Source organism: Ambystoma mexicanum, chromosome 11 (genome assembly GCF_040938575.1).
Source record: "Ambystoma mexicanum isolate Mex_15411 chromosome 11, UKY_AmexF1_1, whole genome shotgun sequence".
NCBI classification, from domain to species: domain Eukaryota; kingdom Metazoa; phylum Chordata; class Amphibia; order Caudata; family Ambystomatidae; genus Ambystoma; species Ambystoma mexicanum.
In genome coordinates, this window is record NC_090934.1 from 204112243 (window position 1) to 204129576 (window position 17334).

General features: G+C 48.5%; 1 protein-coding gene across 2 annotated transcripts in view; it reads right to left on the minus strand.

The window, feature by feature from the left end:
• The window catches only part of CRYBG2 (crystallin beta-gamma domain containing 2), a 723752-nt gene that overhangs the window by 60525 nt on the left and 645893 nt on the right, over nt 1-17334 (minus strand). For both annotated transcript variants that reach the window (XM_069622850.1, XM_069622849.1), the window contains exons 17-20: nt 14186-14315; nt 11191-11330; nt 5397-5520; nt 4606-4764 (exon numbers count right to left, since the gene is read on the minus strand). In XM_069622850.1, the coding sequence (XP_069478951.1) occupies nt 4606-4764; nt 5397-5520; nt 11191-11330; nt 14186-14315 (553 nt within the window). The remainder of the gene's footprint in view (nt 1-4605; nt 4765-5396; nt 5521-11190; nt 11331-14185; nt 14316-17334) is intronic.

Genomic DNA, 17334 nt, shown 5'->3' on the forward strand with positions numbered 1-17334 from the left:
TGTCACTTGAGTCCTAGAAGGCAGCTTAACGAGTTGTGGCCTAAAGAAGAAGTTCTGGTTGAATTAGACTGTTCGGGTAACTCAAACGATGACCCGTTATTAGGTAGCGCAGGTAGATCATGGAAACCTCTGACGGTGCAAGTAGTGAACCACAGCCCTTTCCATCAAGCAGTCGTTCTGGAGCCAGAAAAAGTCCCCCTGTTCTGTGGCTTGTGAAAATATGGGTCATTTGCTCTTGATTGACTATGCAGAGAGAGCTCGAGGAACCCATGAGGCAGCCGAAACCTAAAGCTATGTCGCCACCAAGCAACCTGACGCTTTAAAGCATATTCCAGAAGAGGAAAGCGCATGCAAGAAAGGAACGACGATGAGGGCTCTGGCACTCCAAGCAAAGCAGTGGTCGAAGTGAGCGGGAGCGGTCGGGAGCGGTGCCCCTATACTTTTTTAAATTACCTTTTACAGCTCCTATACTTTTTTTGTTTTTTTTTAACGTTCCGGAATGGTTTCGTTTTAAAATAAAAGTGTAGGAAGAAGTTGAAACTTGCACTTTCAGTGCACAGCACTGAACGTTCCCTTAAACGGCAGGTGCAAGTGTTTGGGGGTGTGTATTGTGTGTGGGAGGGGATGTGGTGATGGGGTTTGCGGGGAGTGGGTGGAGGCCAGCAGGGAACATAGTTCCACTGCTTCTTTTCGTACACTTCGACCACTGAAGCAAAGCCTGTTCACCCCGGCTGAGGCCGACTGCCAAAGGCAGCTCCGACATTGTCTCAAGCCGGTGACCCGTGCCATGCGTGGGAGCCTCGGGACATGCCGGTGAAAAAGGACACTGTGCAAAGTCATGGGCCACGTCAATGAGGGCGCAGCAGATGGTGCCAGTGCAGAGGGCTTCCACATGTGCCCACTTCACCACTGAGCAGGCATGTGCGCTGGTCCTCCGAGCTGCTGGTCCCAGGCAGCATGCAGTGGGTCCCGCAGAGGACCGCCAGCTCTGATTACCTCACGACATTCGGCCCAATTAAGTCCATACTGATAACCTCTTAGCGCTTGGTTTGGGGGTCGAGGTGTACAACAAAGGGAAGTGAAACTATCATCCCTGTGTGGAGCTTTGTTCCCTGCTGGTCCGACACATCCACCCATCAACCGCATGCCCACAACCCCCTCCTCCAAACCTTTCCAACCCCCTCCCTTTCGCGCTCTGAAACACTTGTGTATGGGCGCGATACAAATAAAATATCATATCATATCTCCCCCCCCCCAATATAAAACCCTTGCTGGTTCCTGCCTTTTTTCCACACCACACTACTCCCAACCTCCACTGTGTTTAACAACTGTGTAACAAAGACTGAAAGAAACGAATTGGGGTTATTTTTCCATGGCGTAAATGTCCGCGACGGAAATGACCGCAAGAGAAATGTACGATATACATAAATGTTCGTACATTTCTCATGCGGACATTCCTTGTAAAACAGCCCCAAAACCCTAACCCCTGCCCAAACACACACCTCCACCCACACCCCTAACACACCCTGAACACACCTTCACCCCCCACCTTACCTTTCACCTCGATGCGCGGTGTCCCTGCGACGCTGGTTCCCTTTCACTTCCACGATCGGGAACCGGCACCTCAGGGATTGTCGGGCAGCAACGGGGGTGTCCCCCCAAAACCCTGCTCACTATACTGTAAAGTATGGTCAGTGGGGTGTTGCGGGGGACACCCTCACAGCCCACGCTGACTTTGGGTTCATCTGCGGGGGTGTCCCCCGCAATCCCTGCTCACTATACTATCTAGTGAAACACTGAGCACTCCCTCAGCTGCTTTTTCCAGCTGAGGGAGTGCTCCTGGGCTGGCTGAACTGTCAAAGGGAAACACTGTTTGCCTTTGACAGTTCATTTCCCCAGCCGCACATGATCACTGAGCCATGCAACGTTGGGGGTGTTTTGCTTCGCCAGCCTTGCATAGCTCATTGGAAATGCTGGCTGGGGCACTGCATGTATGTATGTGCGAGGGGGTGCTCCTGCGCCTCCTCGCACATATGGGCAGAGCAACCTGGAGCGGGGCATTTTAGCAACCATGCACAGGCCCCTGAAGAAGGTAAGTTCATGGCGATTTATTTTTTATTTAAATGTGTATGGATGTGTGTATGCTTGTGTTATGGGACTGTGGTGGGAGCAGGATGGGCGGCAGAACTGGGATAGTGGTGGGAGTATGGTGGGGAGAGCCCAGGGTCTGTACTGGGAGTAGGGTGTGGTGACAGCACGCAAAGGTTCATAGCGATTTCTACATACTGTCCATCCGGCACTTTTAGGGGGGCCCGACCTGCCCAAACTTGGCTCAGGGGGGGCCTGAGCCAAAAAAGTTTGAAGACCACTGCTATACGGTATAGTTTTTTTTTTTACCTACCCCCCCAAAACATACATACCACAAAAGGTTCAAACTTTTTGTAGTTCAAACTTTTGGTGGTATGTATTTTAGGTCTTTTGGTGGGGTAGTACATTGGAATTTAGTCATTTCGGCCGATTCCAAAAAAAAAAATAGAGAAATACATGCATGTTTATTAAACAACCACCATGCACCATGACTTTTGGTCACTGTCCCCCAAATCATACAGCTTCATACAACCTCCACGTTCTAATCACCCACCGTTCACACCTTTTAAGGGACAGGGCAAAGACTAAACCCACCCTTACCACACACAGCTGTTGCTGCAGCAATTTCACGAGAATCAGTTGCTTAGAGCAGAAGACAAAACAGTGATCTCCACGGGAGCAGGGCCATGAGAGGGTTTGGGAATGGGCTTTGTGTCCCATTCAGGCAACTGAAATAAACAGCAGCAGGTCAGGGGCTGCAAGATAGCTTAAGGGGGATGTGACATTAGAGCAGATACAGGGGCCTGAGGTTTGAATCCCCAGATAGGGGGCAGCAGAAAACAAACGTGACCTTCGCCCCCTGTCAGGAACTGTTCTCAGACATTAAAAACAAGGGAATAATGAATAATTTAACCAAAACGAAGGGGAACCGTGTCCCCCTCAGTTCCCACCCACTTCGACCCCTTCTTCGACCCTGACGCTTGGTATACATTTCACATGTCAGCACCCTTAAGCACTTGGCCCTAGTCCATGGATTTCCCATTCTGCAAAGAGCTTTGAGTTCTTCTGTGAGAACATAGGAAGTAATTTGAGCAGGATCGGAAGGGAGCTCATTGGGATACGATGACAGAAGGTAGAGTGGACTGGAAAAGGCCAAACGAACGTTTATGGGATGGAACTGGGCTACGTTGGGTTAGTTGTCTATGATCAGGTTATTGAATGGGCACTGCTTAAAATGGGCGTTCAGTCGCAATCAGCACCCCTCCGCTCCGAGCTCATCATGGCGGCTTTTGTGACGTGCAAGCAGAGAGGACTGAATTCTGCTCCAGTCCTGTTTTTATCACGGCAGCTTTTCCAGAACTAACGAGGTAAGTAGCCTTTGACCAATAATAATTCCCTGGGAAGACATTTTTACATCCATTTCCATAGAGATGTGCCATGTGTTCATGTAAGGCACGTGAGATTCGACTCCCCCTTCAAATTCTCTTAATAGCTACAATCTTTCTTCGTGAATCCCACTTTATTCCAATTCCTGAGGTCGGCCCATGTGGAAAAAATCCAATTGCGCATTCTCCCTCTCTTTCCCATGCTTCTATTCTGCCTCCGCGGTTAGTGCATCACTGCATGCATGCAGCGATGCATGCAGTATCCCGTGATCCACCCAGTTTTCCTTATCCTTCACCACATGCAAGCCCTTAGACTGGGTTGACTTCTTCCATAAGCTATTCACATGACAGAGATTGCACAAAGACGGCTGCCACTGTAAGTATCGGGACCGCCATGGATTGCATCTGGTTTTTTGCCAGTGCATGGAAACCAACGCAGTGATCAGAATGCCGGTCCCCTGCGTTGCATTGATCCCCCCCCCCAGGGGTGTTGGGTTGGAGGCCGTATAAAATATGCATCATCATGAGGTCCTTGCATCGATGCAGAATCTGTTTGGCCATCCGTGCTTCTGCACCCCAGGACTGACCTCGGTATAGTTGGTTTCTCACTCTAGGGGTTGTCCAACTCCGGGCTTCAACGGCTGAAATCCTGATCGGTTTTCAGGATAGCCTCTATTAATGTTCATGAGGAAAAAACTGCATACATTGAGAATCATTGTATGCAAATTTACCTCATGAATATTAATGAGGAATAGCCTGAAAATCCAGCATGGACCTAGCCCTGGAGGCCTGAAGTTGGACAACCCAGGGCCGGGAGGATCAGTGGGTGACCCCAACGGAGACGTAGACTTGGATGTCCTCAGTATTTATTGGAAATTCCCTATGACTGAGGGTGAAGGGCGCATGTGATATGATCGGTTAGAAAGGCGAGCATAGGCAGTTCTGGTGCCAACAGAAGCACACACCTGTGTTTTTGTGCGAGCTAATGCATATCCAAAAATCTGTTACTGTGTGTGCGCGAGCATGAGTTTAGGTGCCTGGTTCGTTCTACATGTATCCATGAGTTCCTGCTACGTTTTGTAGCAGGTTTTGCATGATTGCAGCATTTCTCTCATACTATGTCAAGGCTCACCTGGTTCTTTATGCATCCATCTTCATAATACCAGACAAGCCGGGCCTCGTCACAAGGATCCGACACCAGCACCCGCGCAGCCTTCATGTCTTCTGCATCCTCCTTGAGGCACAGGAACTGCTGCAGCGCCCGGTTCCTGACATGGAAGTAAATCCGTCTCTGAAAAAGGAAGCCGGAAGCTGAACAACTCTGCCCCTTCAGGATGGAAGACTACTTTGCAGGGTAAACAGAAGCCTGACAAATGACTGACTCTTGGCCAGCGTGACCAGCAGAGAGGCCTTCTGGGAAATCTCTAGGTTATCCCTGTGGACCGTCCCCTTCTGCAGCGCACAGAAGAAACAGGGATATCATGCATGCTACAGTAAAGCAATCAGCAACGAGGGGAATCTATTCATATTAATTATTACGGCATTTAATGACTGAGGACCTAACTTTTGGAAGCACCACAGCACTTTAGAAGTCACAGGGGGAAGCACACAGCAAAAGAAGCAGATTACAAGCGATCAATACAACAGAGCGGGGCTCTAACAACGGGGCCGGGCGGGCGAACGAACGAATGACCTATCGTGGCCTACTCCACGGCATGCATGCCCCAACACCAACATGCGTGTAGATCCCATTGTTCATAAATAGCATGCGTGCCGCACACTATCATACCTTAGGATGGCTTTCTCTATGTTTACCCCTACTGTGCCTACCTTCCCTGTGAACTCTTGCTTTCATTGCCCACAAGATAAAGGAGAACGTTCAGTTGCTTCCCAGAAAAGAAGCTTGCAATGCCTTCTACTCACCTGCCAAATGGGGCGAAGAGAACCAATCCGCTGCAGGCCACTGTACTTTAGCCAATTGGCAATCTCGGTGGAGTCCAACAGCCACTGACGCCCCCGGTAGTCACAGTGCTCATACACCACCCATCTGCAGAGCAGCAACAAAGGGATCAGGGGAATGAAGCACAAGCAATGGAGAGAAAGGGAAGACATAGAGTAAGGAAGAAATAAAGTAAGGGTAGATCCAAGGCAAGACAAAGAGCAGGAAACAGGGGTCACAAAGAAGAGACCACGAGAGCATGCAAGGCACAAAATAAGATGAAAGAGCAAACCAGAGGGCAAGAGAATATGATGGGGCGAGGCAGAGTCAGAGAGGGTAAAACAGCAGAAAACAGATTGCACACGAGGGACAGGCATAGAAGGACAGTGGAAGGGAGGAGAGAAAGAAGGCAACATCATTATATGCATATCACTGCAAAGTGTATACTTCTGCCATCAATACGGTGTGGGACCATCGCTGACCAACCCAAAAACTACAATTAGAAAGGGGAGCAAAGAGGATAACAATGGAATCTCCCATGATCCCTTGCCTCCCTGAGTGGAGAGCACCAAAAAGTAAGGTGGAGGCGTCCAGGGCATGTCGCAGACATGGCGTGACAGTCAGAGACTGGGATACCGCGTCTCCAGGGCAATTAACGTGGCAGCAGAGGATGGAAGAAGTTACAGCCAGGTGTGGCGCAGGAAGCCTGAACCATGGAGATCGATGCCAAAATAACATGACACCATCCAGTACACTACCACCCCATCCAGTGCCAAACCATTCCTTCAAACACATAGCCATTTCCTCTAGTAGACAGCCACTCCATCAAGCACTTGACGTTCCCACCAGCACATAGCCATTACCTCTAGCAGAAAGCCACTCCATTCAGCCCTTGACGTTCCAACCAGCACATAACCATTACCTCTAGGAGATAGACACTCCATCCAGCACTTGACGTTCCCACCGGCACATAACCATTACCTCTAGGAGATAGCCACTCCATCCAGCACTTGACACTCCCACCAGCATATCGTCATTACCTCTAGCAGATAGCCACTCCTTCCAGCACTTGACACCCTTAAAGCACAGAGCCATTACCTCTGGCAGATAGCTACTCCATCCAGCACTTGACACTCCGACCAGCACATAGCCATTACCTCTAGCAGATAGCCACTCCATTACCTCTAGCAGATAGCCACTCCATCCAGCACTTGACACTCCCACCAGCGCATAGCCATTACCCCAGGCAGATAGTCATTCCTTCCAGCACTTGACGTTTCCACCAGCACATAGCCATTACCTCTAGGAGATAGCCACTCCGCCCAGCACTTGACTCTCCCACTAGCACATAGCCATTACCTCTAGCAGATAGCCATTACCTATAGCAGATAGTCACTCCATCCAGCACTTTCACACGCACACCAGCACCTAGCCATTACCTCTAGCAGATAGGCACTCCATCCAGCACTTGATGTTCCCACCAGCACATATCCATTGCCTGTAGCAGGTAGCCACTTCATCCAGTACTTAACGCTCTCACCAGCACATAGCCATTACTTCTGGCAGATAGATACTCCATCCAGCACTTGACAATCCCACCAGCACATTGCCATTACCTCTTCCAGATAGCCACTCCATTACCTCTACCAGATAGCCACTCCACGCAGCACTTGACACTCCCACCAGCACATAGCCATTAGCTCTAGCAGATAGCTACTCCATCCAGCACTTGACAATCCTACCAGCACATAGCCATTTCCTCTAGCAGATAGTCACTACATCCATTACTTGACGTTCTCACCAGCAACTACCCATTACCTCTAGCAGATAGCCACTCCATCCAGCACTTGACACTCACCGGCACATAGCCATTACCTCTAGCAGAAAGCCACTCCATCCAGCACTTGACGCTCACACGAGCACGTAGCCATTACCGCTAGCAGATAGCCACGTCATCCAGTAGTTGACGTTCCCACCAGCACATATCCATTGCCTGTAGCAGGTAGCCACTTCATCCAGTACTTAACGCTCTCACCAGCACATAGCCATTATTTATAGCAGATAGATACTCCATCCAGCACTTGACAATCCCACCAGCACATTGCCATTACCTCTTCTAGATAGCCACTCCATTACCTCTACCAGATAGACACTCCACGCAGCACTTGACACTCCCACCAGCACATAGCCATTAGCTCTAGCAGATAGCTACTCCATCCAGCACTTGACAATCCCACCAGCACATAGCCATTTCCTCTAGCAGATAGTCACTACATCCATTACTTGACGTTCTCACCAGCAACTGCCCATTACCTCTAGCAGATAGCCACTCCATCCAGCACTTGACACTCACCGGCACATAGCCATTACCTCTAGCAGAAAGCCACTCCATCCAGCACTTGACGCTCACACGAGCACGTAGCTATTACCGCTAGCAGACAGGCACTCCATCCAGTACTTGACGTTCCCACCAGCACCTAGCCATTACCTCTAGCACATAGCCACTTCATCCAGCACTTGACGTTCCCACCAGCACATAGCCATTACCTCTAGCAGATAGCCACTCCACTCAGCACTTGATGTTCCCACCAGCACATATCCATTGCCTCTAGCAGATAGCCACTTCATCCAGTACTTGGCGCTCTCACCAGCACATAGCCATTACTTCTAGCAGATAGCTACTCCATCCAGCACTTGACAATCCCACAAGCACATAGCCATTACCTCTAGCAGATGTCCACTCCATTACCTCTAGCAGATAGCCACTTCACCCAGCACTTGACACCCCCACCAGCACATAGCCATTAGCTCTAGCAAATAGCTACTCCATCCAGCGCTTGACAATCCCACCAGCACATAGCCATTACCTCTTGCAGATAGCCACTCCTTCCAGCACTTGACACCTCCACTAGCAAATAGCCATTACCTCAGGCTGGTAGCCGCTCCATACAGCACTTGACACTCCCACCAGCACGTAGCCATTACCTCTAGCAGAAAGCCACTCCATCCAACACTTGACGCTCCTACCAGCACATAGATATTAACTCTAGCAGATGGCCACTCCATCCAGCACTTGACACTCCTTCCAGCACATAGCCATTACCTCTAGCAGATAGCCATCCATCCAGCACTTGACACTCCCACTAGCACATATCCATTACCTCTAGCAGGTAGCCACTCCATATAGCACTTGACACCCCCACCAGCACATAGCCATTACCTCTAGCAGATAGCCACTCCTTCCAGCACTTGACACTTCCACTAGCACATAGCCATTACCTCTAGCAGATAGCCATCCATCCAGCACTTGACACTCCCACTAGCACATATCCATTACCTCTAGCAGGTAGCCACTCCATCCAGCACTTGACACCCCCACCAGCACATAGCCATTACCTCTAGCAGATAGCCACTCCTTCCAGCACTTGACACTTCCACTAGCACATAGCCATTACCTCTAGCAGATAGCCATCCATCCAGCACTTGACACTCCCACTAGCACATATCCATTACCTCTAGCAGGTAGCCACTCCATATAGCACTTGACACCCCCACCAGCACATAGCCATTACCTCTAGCAGATAGCCACTCCTTCCAGCACTTGACACTTCCACTAGCACATAGCCATTACCTCTAGCAGATAGCCACTCCATCCAGCACTTGACGTTCCCACCGGCACATAGCCATTACCTCTAGCAGATAGCCATCCATCCAGCACTTGACACTCCCACTAGCACATAGCCATTACCTCAAGCAGGTAGCCACTCCATATAGCACTTGACACTCCCACCAGCACATAGCCATTACCTCTAGCAGAAAGCCACTCCATCCAGCACTTGACGTTCCCACCAGCACATAGCCATTACCTCTAGCAGAAAGCCACTCCATCCAGCACTTGACGTTCCCACCAGCACATAGCCATTACCTCTAGCAGAAAGCCACTCCATCCAGCACTTGACGTTCCCACCAGCACATAGCCATTACCTCTAGCAGAAAGCCACTCCATCCAGCACTTGACGTTCCCACCGGCACATAGCCATTACCTCTAGCAGGTAGCCACTCCATATAGCACTTGACAATCCCACTAGCACATAGCCATTACCTCTAGCAGATAGCCACTCCATCCAGCACTTGACGTTCCCACCGGCACATAGCCATTACCTCTAGCAGATAGCCATCCATCCAGCACTTGACACTCCCACTAGCACATAGCCATTACCTCAAGCAGGTAGCCACTCCATATAGCACTTGACACTCCCACCAGCACATAGCCATTACCTCTAGCAGAAAGCCACTCCATCCAGCACTTGACGTTCCCACCAGCACATAGCCATTACCTCTAGCAGAAAGCCACTCCATCCAGCACTTGACGTTCCCACCAGCACATAGCCATTACCTCTAGCAGAAAGCCACTCCATCCAGCACTTGACGTTCCCACCAGCACATAGCCATTACCTCTAGCAGAAAGCCACTCCATCCAGCACTTGACGTTCCCACCGGCACATAGCCATTACCTCTAGCAGGTAGCCACTCCATATAGCACTTGACAATCCCACTAGCACATAGCCATTACCTCTAGCAGATAGCCACTCCATCCAGCACTTGACGTTCCCACCGGCACATAGCCATTACCTCTAGCAGAAAGCCACTCCATCCAGCACTTGACGTTCCCACCAGCACATAGCCATTACCTCTAGCAGAAAGCCACTCCATCCAGCACTTGACGTTCCCACCAGCACATAGCCATTACCTCTAGCAGAAAGCCACTCCATCCAGCACTTGACGTTCCCACCAGCACATAGCCATTACCTCTAGCAGAAAGCCACTCCATCCAGCACTTGACGTTCCCACCAGCACATAGCCATTACCTCTAGCAGAAAGCCACTCCATCCAGCACTTGACGTTCCCACCGGCACATAGCCATTACCTCTAGCAGGTAGCCACTCCATATAGCACTTGACAATCCCACTAGCACATAGCCATTACCTCTAGCAGATAGCCACTCCATCCAGCACTTGACGTTCCCACCGGCACATAGCCATTACCTCTAGCAGAAAGCCACTCCATCCAGCACTTGACGTTCCCACCAGCACATAACCATTACCTCTAGCAGATAGCCACTCCTTCCAGCACGTCACGTTCCCACCAGCACATAGCCATTACCTCTAGCAGAAAGCCACTCCATCCAGCACGTCACGTTCAAACCAACTCATTACAAATATCCAAGCACGTTGACACTTCATCACTTTGGAATATGATTATTCCACTCGAGCAGTTTTCTTCCATCATAAAACTCTCTCTCCTCCACTTTTCTCTCTAAATTCCATAGACATTCTGCTTAATATCAATCCTTTCTTCTTGCCAGCAGTCTCTCCTGTTCACGAGCAGTCCCCACCATCGAAAAGCACTCTCTCTTAATTATCAACAACGTACCCTATTCCTAAGCACTGCTCCTGTTCACCAGCAAACTCTCTCACTGATCAGCAACCCTCCTACTCGGTTCCAATATTTCTAATTAATAAGCAAGGACACCTATTCACCCGCCATACCTATTGTTCCTCGTGAATCCCACCCATCCTCCTCTAGCCCCTCCCATTCATCAGCTATCTCCTGTGGTGGTCCCTGAGTCTTGCTTGTCGGCAGCTGGAATCCCCTATCATTGTCCGGGAGGCTGGCTCCTTGTCAGCAGCGGCCTCATCAGCAATCCCTACACTGACTGCACGTGAGGTGGGACATGGGAGGAGCACGGGGCGCGCGCAGCCTGTGGTGAAGACTCACATGCCTCCCTTCACTCGCACGGACAGCACGTGGTTATTGAATCCTTCTGCGTGAAGGCTCCGCACTTCCTCCCGAAGCTGGATTTCCTTTCCTTCGAAACTTTCCAGGCCATGAAGTGAGATGGCGGGCTCAGAGAAATGCTGTGGAGGCAACAGAAGAAAGGATCATCCAAACGGAGGGGAAGGAAAGGTGTCAGAGGCAAGGAAAAGAAATCAACATAGGGTGGGGGTTGGGAGGATGACAGAGATTAGGGACCAGGTGAGAAGGAGTGGGGAACAGAGGAGGAGGCCAACAGGCTCATACAGTCAGCAGAAGGCAAAGGTGGCGGACCCAAAATGGAGGGGGTTGGCGAGGGAAAAGGTGGAAAGGGAAGGCACAAAACAGAGGAACTCAAGGGTAAAGTGTCAAAGGGGAATGCGCCGAAGACAGGCGTGGGGAATAGAGGGCGATGGGGTCAAAGAGTTGCACCAAGGTACATGGAGGGGTACAGTGGGGCATGGTGAAGTCAAAAAGGTGCAGAAGAATAGAAATAAGAAAAGTGAAACAAATAAATTAGTGAATTATTTTGTAATTGGTTATTTATAACGCACTTAATACCCAGAGGTTTCTAAGCACTGGACCCAGGGATGGAACCTCTGTTGCCCTGCGTCGTCTTGCTTCCAAGGCGAGCACGTTGCCCCAGAGCTATCCTCCCAGCAGTTATTATAATTATCACCCTTGACTGAACCCCATTGCCACCTCCCCTCTGGATGTTTCTTCATTGCAAATTTCCACTTTCCATCCCTCTTGCCTTCAACCAAATCCCATGTTCCCAACCTGCGGAAGAGAGGAATGAGGTGGCAGAGGGAGGCATTGCCCTCTAGAGTATAGCAGAGGGGGCTTTAGGCGAGAGCATTGAACACAGCCTTCCAAACACTCCATAACAATGTAGGAAAGAGGGGGTTCAGTGGGTGAAGCCCACCCCTCTCCAGTACACCACAAAGGGATCTCAGCGGCCGGCAGAGATCTGTAGTGTATTACGCTGTGTACCCTATGTGTTTCCTCGTATCTGACATATTATGCTAATAAAGTATTTTGCATTGTTATTACCTGCTTAAATGTATATCATCATCTTAATTTAATTTGTTTTATTTTATTGTTTAAAGTGCAGATCTAGCTCAAGAGAAGCAGAGCGCTGCACAATGTGTAGGCAGCCAGCGTTTGGACAGGCGTCTTTTAACAGTAGAGCAATACTACGAGTTGCCGTCTGTGCATCCGTCCGGTTTCGTCCTTGGTCGGATATTGTCGAAAGGGTCACGTTTTGAGAGCTTTGGAGAATTGGAGAATTGTGGGGGCATTCTGAGCCGATACGAGGATTGAGTTCTCAAGGGTGTGTGCACGACCATTCATATTAAGCCCTAGGGGGAATATGTGGAGACTGGCTTTTCCTGTACGGACAGAGGCATCTCTGGTATGAAAGGGATGGCGAAAGACCCCATTGTGCGACAGAGGGATATCGAGGGTTAGAGAAATGAAGATCTCCCAGTGTGGTATAAGGATCTCTGGGGTGAGAGTGATGAAGATCTTCCTCACCAGTGTGGGCCAGAGGAGTTACTAAGGCTTGAAGATGAAGAAGACTACACTCTCCAGTGTGGGACAGAGGGGTCTCTGTGATTGGAGGATCAAGGAGTTGCTTCTACTGTGTAGGACACAGGGATCTCGGTGTGTTTGATGATGATGAAGACAATATGAAATGTCTAAAGTAGGAGAGGAGCAACTACAGCCCTTTCTAGTGGGGGACAATGCATCTATGGGTGATAGGTAAAGTCCACTCCAGTATAGGATAGGGGGATCAGTGGAGCAAGAGGGTTGAGGAACACTCGCTACTGTGTGTGACAGGGAGATCTCTGTGGGTGTGAGGATAATGTAAACTATCAGCTGCAGTGTGAGATCCCTGTTTGGGGGAAGGGATGACAACCCTCTGCTGTGTAGGACCCCAGGGATCTCTGGTGTATCTCTCGGGTGCGGTGGGATGGATAATATCCCTTCTGGAATGTAGGACAGAGGGATCTATGGGATGGAAGGTAAAGAGAGCCCTCTCTGGCTTGGGACTGAGGCAACTCTCGGATTAGAGGGATGAGGATTTCCATCACGTATGTGTGATAGAAGGATCTCCGGTGTGATAGGATATGAAGAATGCCCTCTCTAATGTGTGGGACAGAGGGATCTTTGGAAAGATGAGGTGCAGAGAGACCTCTCTAGTATAGGAAAAAGTAATCTCCATGGAAATGTGAAGAGAGCTCTTGTAGTTGGGTAGGGTGTGACAAAGAGATCTCTTGGATAAGGTGGATGAAGACTGCAATCTCTAGTGTTGGAGAGATGGATAATATGGGCTGGGTGAAATGAAGAGTGCCCTCTGCAGTGGATTTAAGTAGTGAGTGGTATGCGGACTGCCAGCCCCAGCATAGGATAGAGGGACCTCTGGGCCTTGAGGATGTTGAAGACTGCCCTCTCAAGTATGAGATAGAGGGATCTGCACCTGCACTGCCCCCCTGACAACCCTTGCACTCTGGGACTGTGGGACTGTCTCTGTATCCCTACTTCCCCCTATCAGCACTTGACACCTGATGTCTGCACTTACCCTTGCCACCAGATGGTCGCACTTTTTGTTTACTGTCCTTATTTACTTTACTGATATCCTATGTACTAAACTGCCCCCTCCGCCTTCCGCCTTGCAATTTCCCCTTCCCCCCTCCCCTGCACTTGTGTGATTTCAATGTTACTTGGCCTAGTAAGATCGTTGTCTCTGTCTTCCCTCTGTTCCCCCTCCCTTGCCTTGTCGCGCCTTGAAACACTTGTATATAGGCACATTATAAATGCCATATCATATCATACCATATCTCTGGGGTGAGAGGGATAAAGCCAAAGAAAGATAGCACTCTGATCTTAGAGCACCAGATGTAACCCTTCCTTGTTTTGCAACCTCTTAGTTGGAAACTAAAACCAAGGTACTCACGATTGGGACTTGCATCAGCGACTGGATGACAGTATCAGAAAAGCAGCCCATGGCGGTATGGGTGGGGTACTCTCCCTCACAAAGGACGTACTGCTCCCCAGAGAACTCCAGATCTTCATAGAGGATCCAGCTGCAAGGACATGAGAAAAAAGGGGGAAGAAAGGAAGGGTGGGAAGAGAGGAACGGTGCAAATGAGGAAATAATGAAGGAAGGGAGGGAGGAAGGATGGTAGGAAGGGAATTTTGGGGGAAGAGAGGAAGGGAAAGGGAAAATGAGTAAAAAAGAAAGCAGTTATCACAGCATTCTGAAGCATGTTATGTTGGTATCTGGATTCAGTTTCCTGCTCCCTCTATCCCAGAACACATTCTCCAGATTTATGTAGGAATGTTTGGGGTTGTATTATAGATTATTTCCAGGTTATTCCCAGATGTATGCCAGATTCAACTCTGTTGCTATCGCTTTGTCCTGTACAGATAGGCCCTAATTTAGCAAACTTGGTAAAATCAATACTCAATAATGGAGTACTCAAAATGCACGACAAAAGCCAGCTTTATTCAAAACAGAATCTCGGCCGGGACAGCATGCAAGCAGCTCTCTCTCGTAGCTCTCAAATTACAATGATTGTAAGCAGATTTTCTACCAACAATACTTAAGCAGTGATGTCATAGTGCAATATCAGTTTACAAAACATATGGGGATTTAGGGTTGGTTAATCTCTCAAGCTACATATAGAATACATAGGCGTTAGTTAATTCATTGGTCGACACCTATTTGATGGCTCCTGCTGAGCCCAACCCATCATAGATAATACTTTCACTATATCATTACATTGGCTACTGATTGGCTGGTGTTATTCATCATGGCAGTGTGACAAGAGCGGTTTCTATTGGTTGACACTTTACTCACCAACCTTGCACACTTTGACAAGGGCGTAGGGGGAGAGAGAAGTTCATGGTCTGCACTAATTCCAATTAAAAAAACCTCCCCATTATTCCTAGGCCATGTGGCCTGTCTGTTTTGTATTTGGCCTTGTGTATCATCTTGTGTCAGTGTGTGTGCTTGGGAGTTCAGCAGGTGTCTTATCTGTACTTGGCTCATAATGGCCAGTGTTCTTCATGTCATGATCACATGTTAGGGAACCATGTTGGAGAATTCATTTCTTCCTATTTACTGAGCTTTCACCTAATTCTAATCTGCATGTTGTACTCTTAGTGACCACTGGAGACACACTTTGTGTGTCTCCAGTGGTCACTGTGTGTCTCCAGTGGTCCAACATTATAGAGTTATTGGCATACTGATCCCATTTACCTGGACATCAGTGGCTGTTTGTGCCCTTATTTTAACTAAGTTAAGTTGGGAGTCTACTGCTTCTCGTCCTGGGAACTGTTATCTCGTCCCTGCGTTCTGCACATCCCTTACTCCCTTCCGTGCATCTGACCTTGGCTCTTGCTATGAACTACAGTCTGGCCAGCTTCAGAGATTCTAAAATAAATGTGTTTTTAAGAATTCAGTATCTTGTTTGAGTCCTTGCTAACTTCTAGGCCTGCTGCGGCATCTGGGCAAGGAAAATGGTTGCACTTCTGTACCTGCACCTTCATGTTGGTGACTTATATTTGTGTCTGTTCCTGTTACATTTATCATGTACATCTGTCATATGTCGGTTTCCTTCCCATGTATACTGTGCTCTTATGTTCCTATAATTATATCTGCCCTAACAGTGTAGTGAGTCCCCCTCTTGGAATGCTGGAACCTGCCCATATTCTATGCTATGTACAGCACACTACATGTGCATATTACAACTCGTTTTGATTCCTATTAGTGTTGCACAGCCTAACTAATTCTTCATGGCAGACACATGTGCCTTGTCTGTTTACGCGTATTGTTTTATAGACTCGACCTTAACTTGCATCGTCTCTCACCCCTAGGCCCATGGATCAGTAGGGCTGCCTCCGCTTGTATCGGTTCTCACCTGTATAGTAATGGTGAAGAGTAGGGGCAGGAATTGGTACTTGAATAGGGACAATAGGTGATAGTTGCATACTCATCTGCCCCATTACAGTCCCTAGTACTAGATTACAATGTTGAAACCTCAGGGAAATCCCCTCTGCTTACACAGCCAGAAGTCTGGGCTGTTTATTTTGTTGCGTTCCTGAGAGCCGTTGGTATTGAGGTGATAAAACGTAATAAAAGAATTACGTTAATCGAATATGGAGCACAAGTGCAAGCATTCAATGTCAGTGCTTTGGTCTTTGGCTATGAAGTGGAGCTGAACACCCAGGGATGGATAATACATGGCACTGTGGCAAGGGTAACTTGTTAACTAAAACAGCCTGTGCTTCGCTCAGTTTTGATAGAAAGTGAAATCTTTCTTTCAGTGGAGACAATAGTCACTTTTGACACAAATGCACTTGTTTTCTTACTGCATAGGTGGCTGCAATCCCGGATGCCCACTCATTCCTACCCTACGTTCAAGCCCCTCCGTAGGATATTGCACAGAACTCATGGGGGTGTCTCCATGAATCTGCACTGAACCTCCATCTTAGGCTCTGACAGACCAGGGAAACAGTGCCTGAATATCAAAGATTGGAAATGGAGCAAATCAGAGATGCTCATGCCCATTTCCTATTTCCATATTCTACCGTACATGCTATACTTGATTCACAAAGCTTACAACTGGAGCAAATCTGCAGATTACAGACTGGAGCAAATCTGCAGGTTACAGGAGCATCTCCGAGATACTCTTTGGCAAATCATTGACAATCACATCTGCATGTCAGCATATTTGCATATCAGCATCTCACAGATACTCTTTGGCAAATCATTGAGAATCACATTTGCATATCAGCATATTTGCATATCAGCATCTCACAGATACTCTTTGGCAAATCATTGAGAATCACATTTGCATATCAGCATCTCACAGATATTCTTTGGCAAATCATTGAGAATCACATTTGCATATCAGCATATTTGCATATCAGCATCTCACAGATGCTCTTTGGCAAATCATTGAGAATCACATTTGCATGTCAGCATCTCACAGATACTCTTTGGCAAATCATTGAGAATCACATTTGCATGTCAGCATCTCACAGATACTCTTTGGAAAATCATTGAGAATCACATTTGCATGTCAGCATCTCACAGAT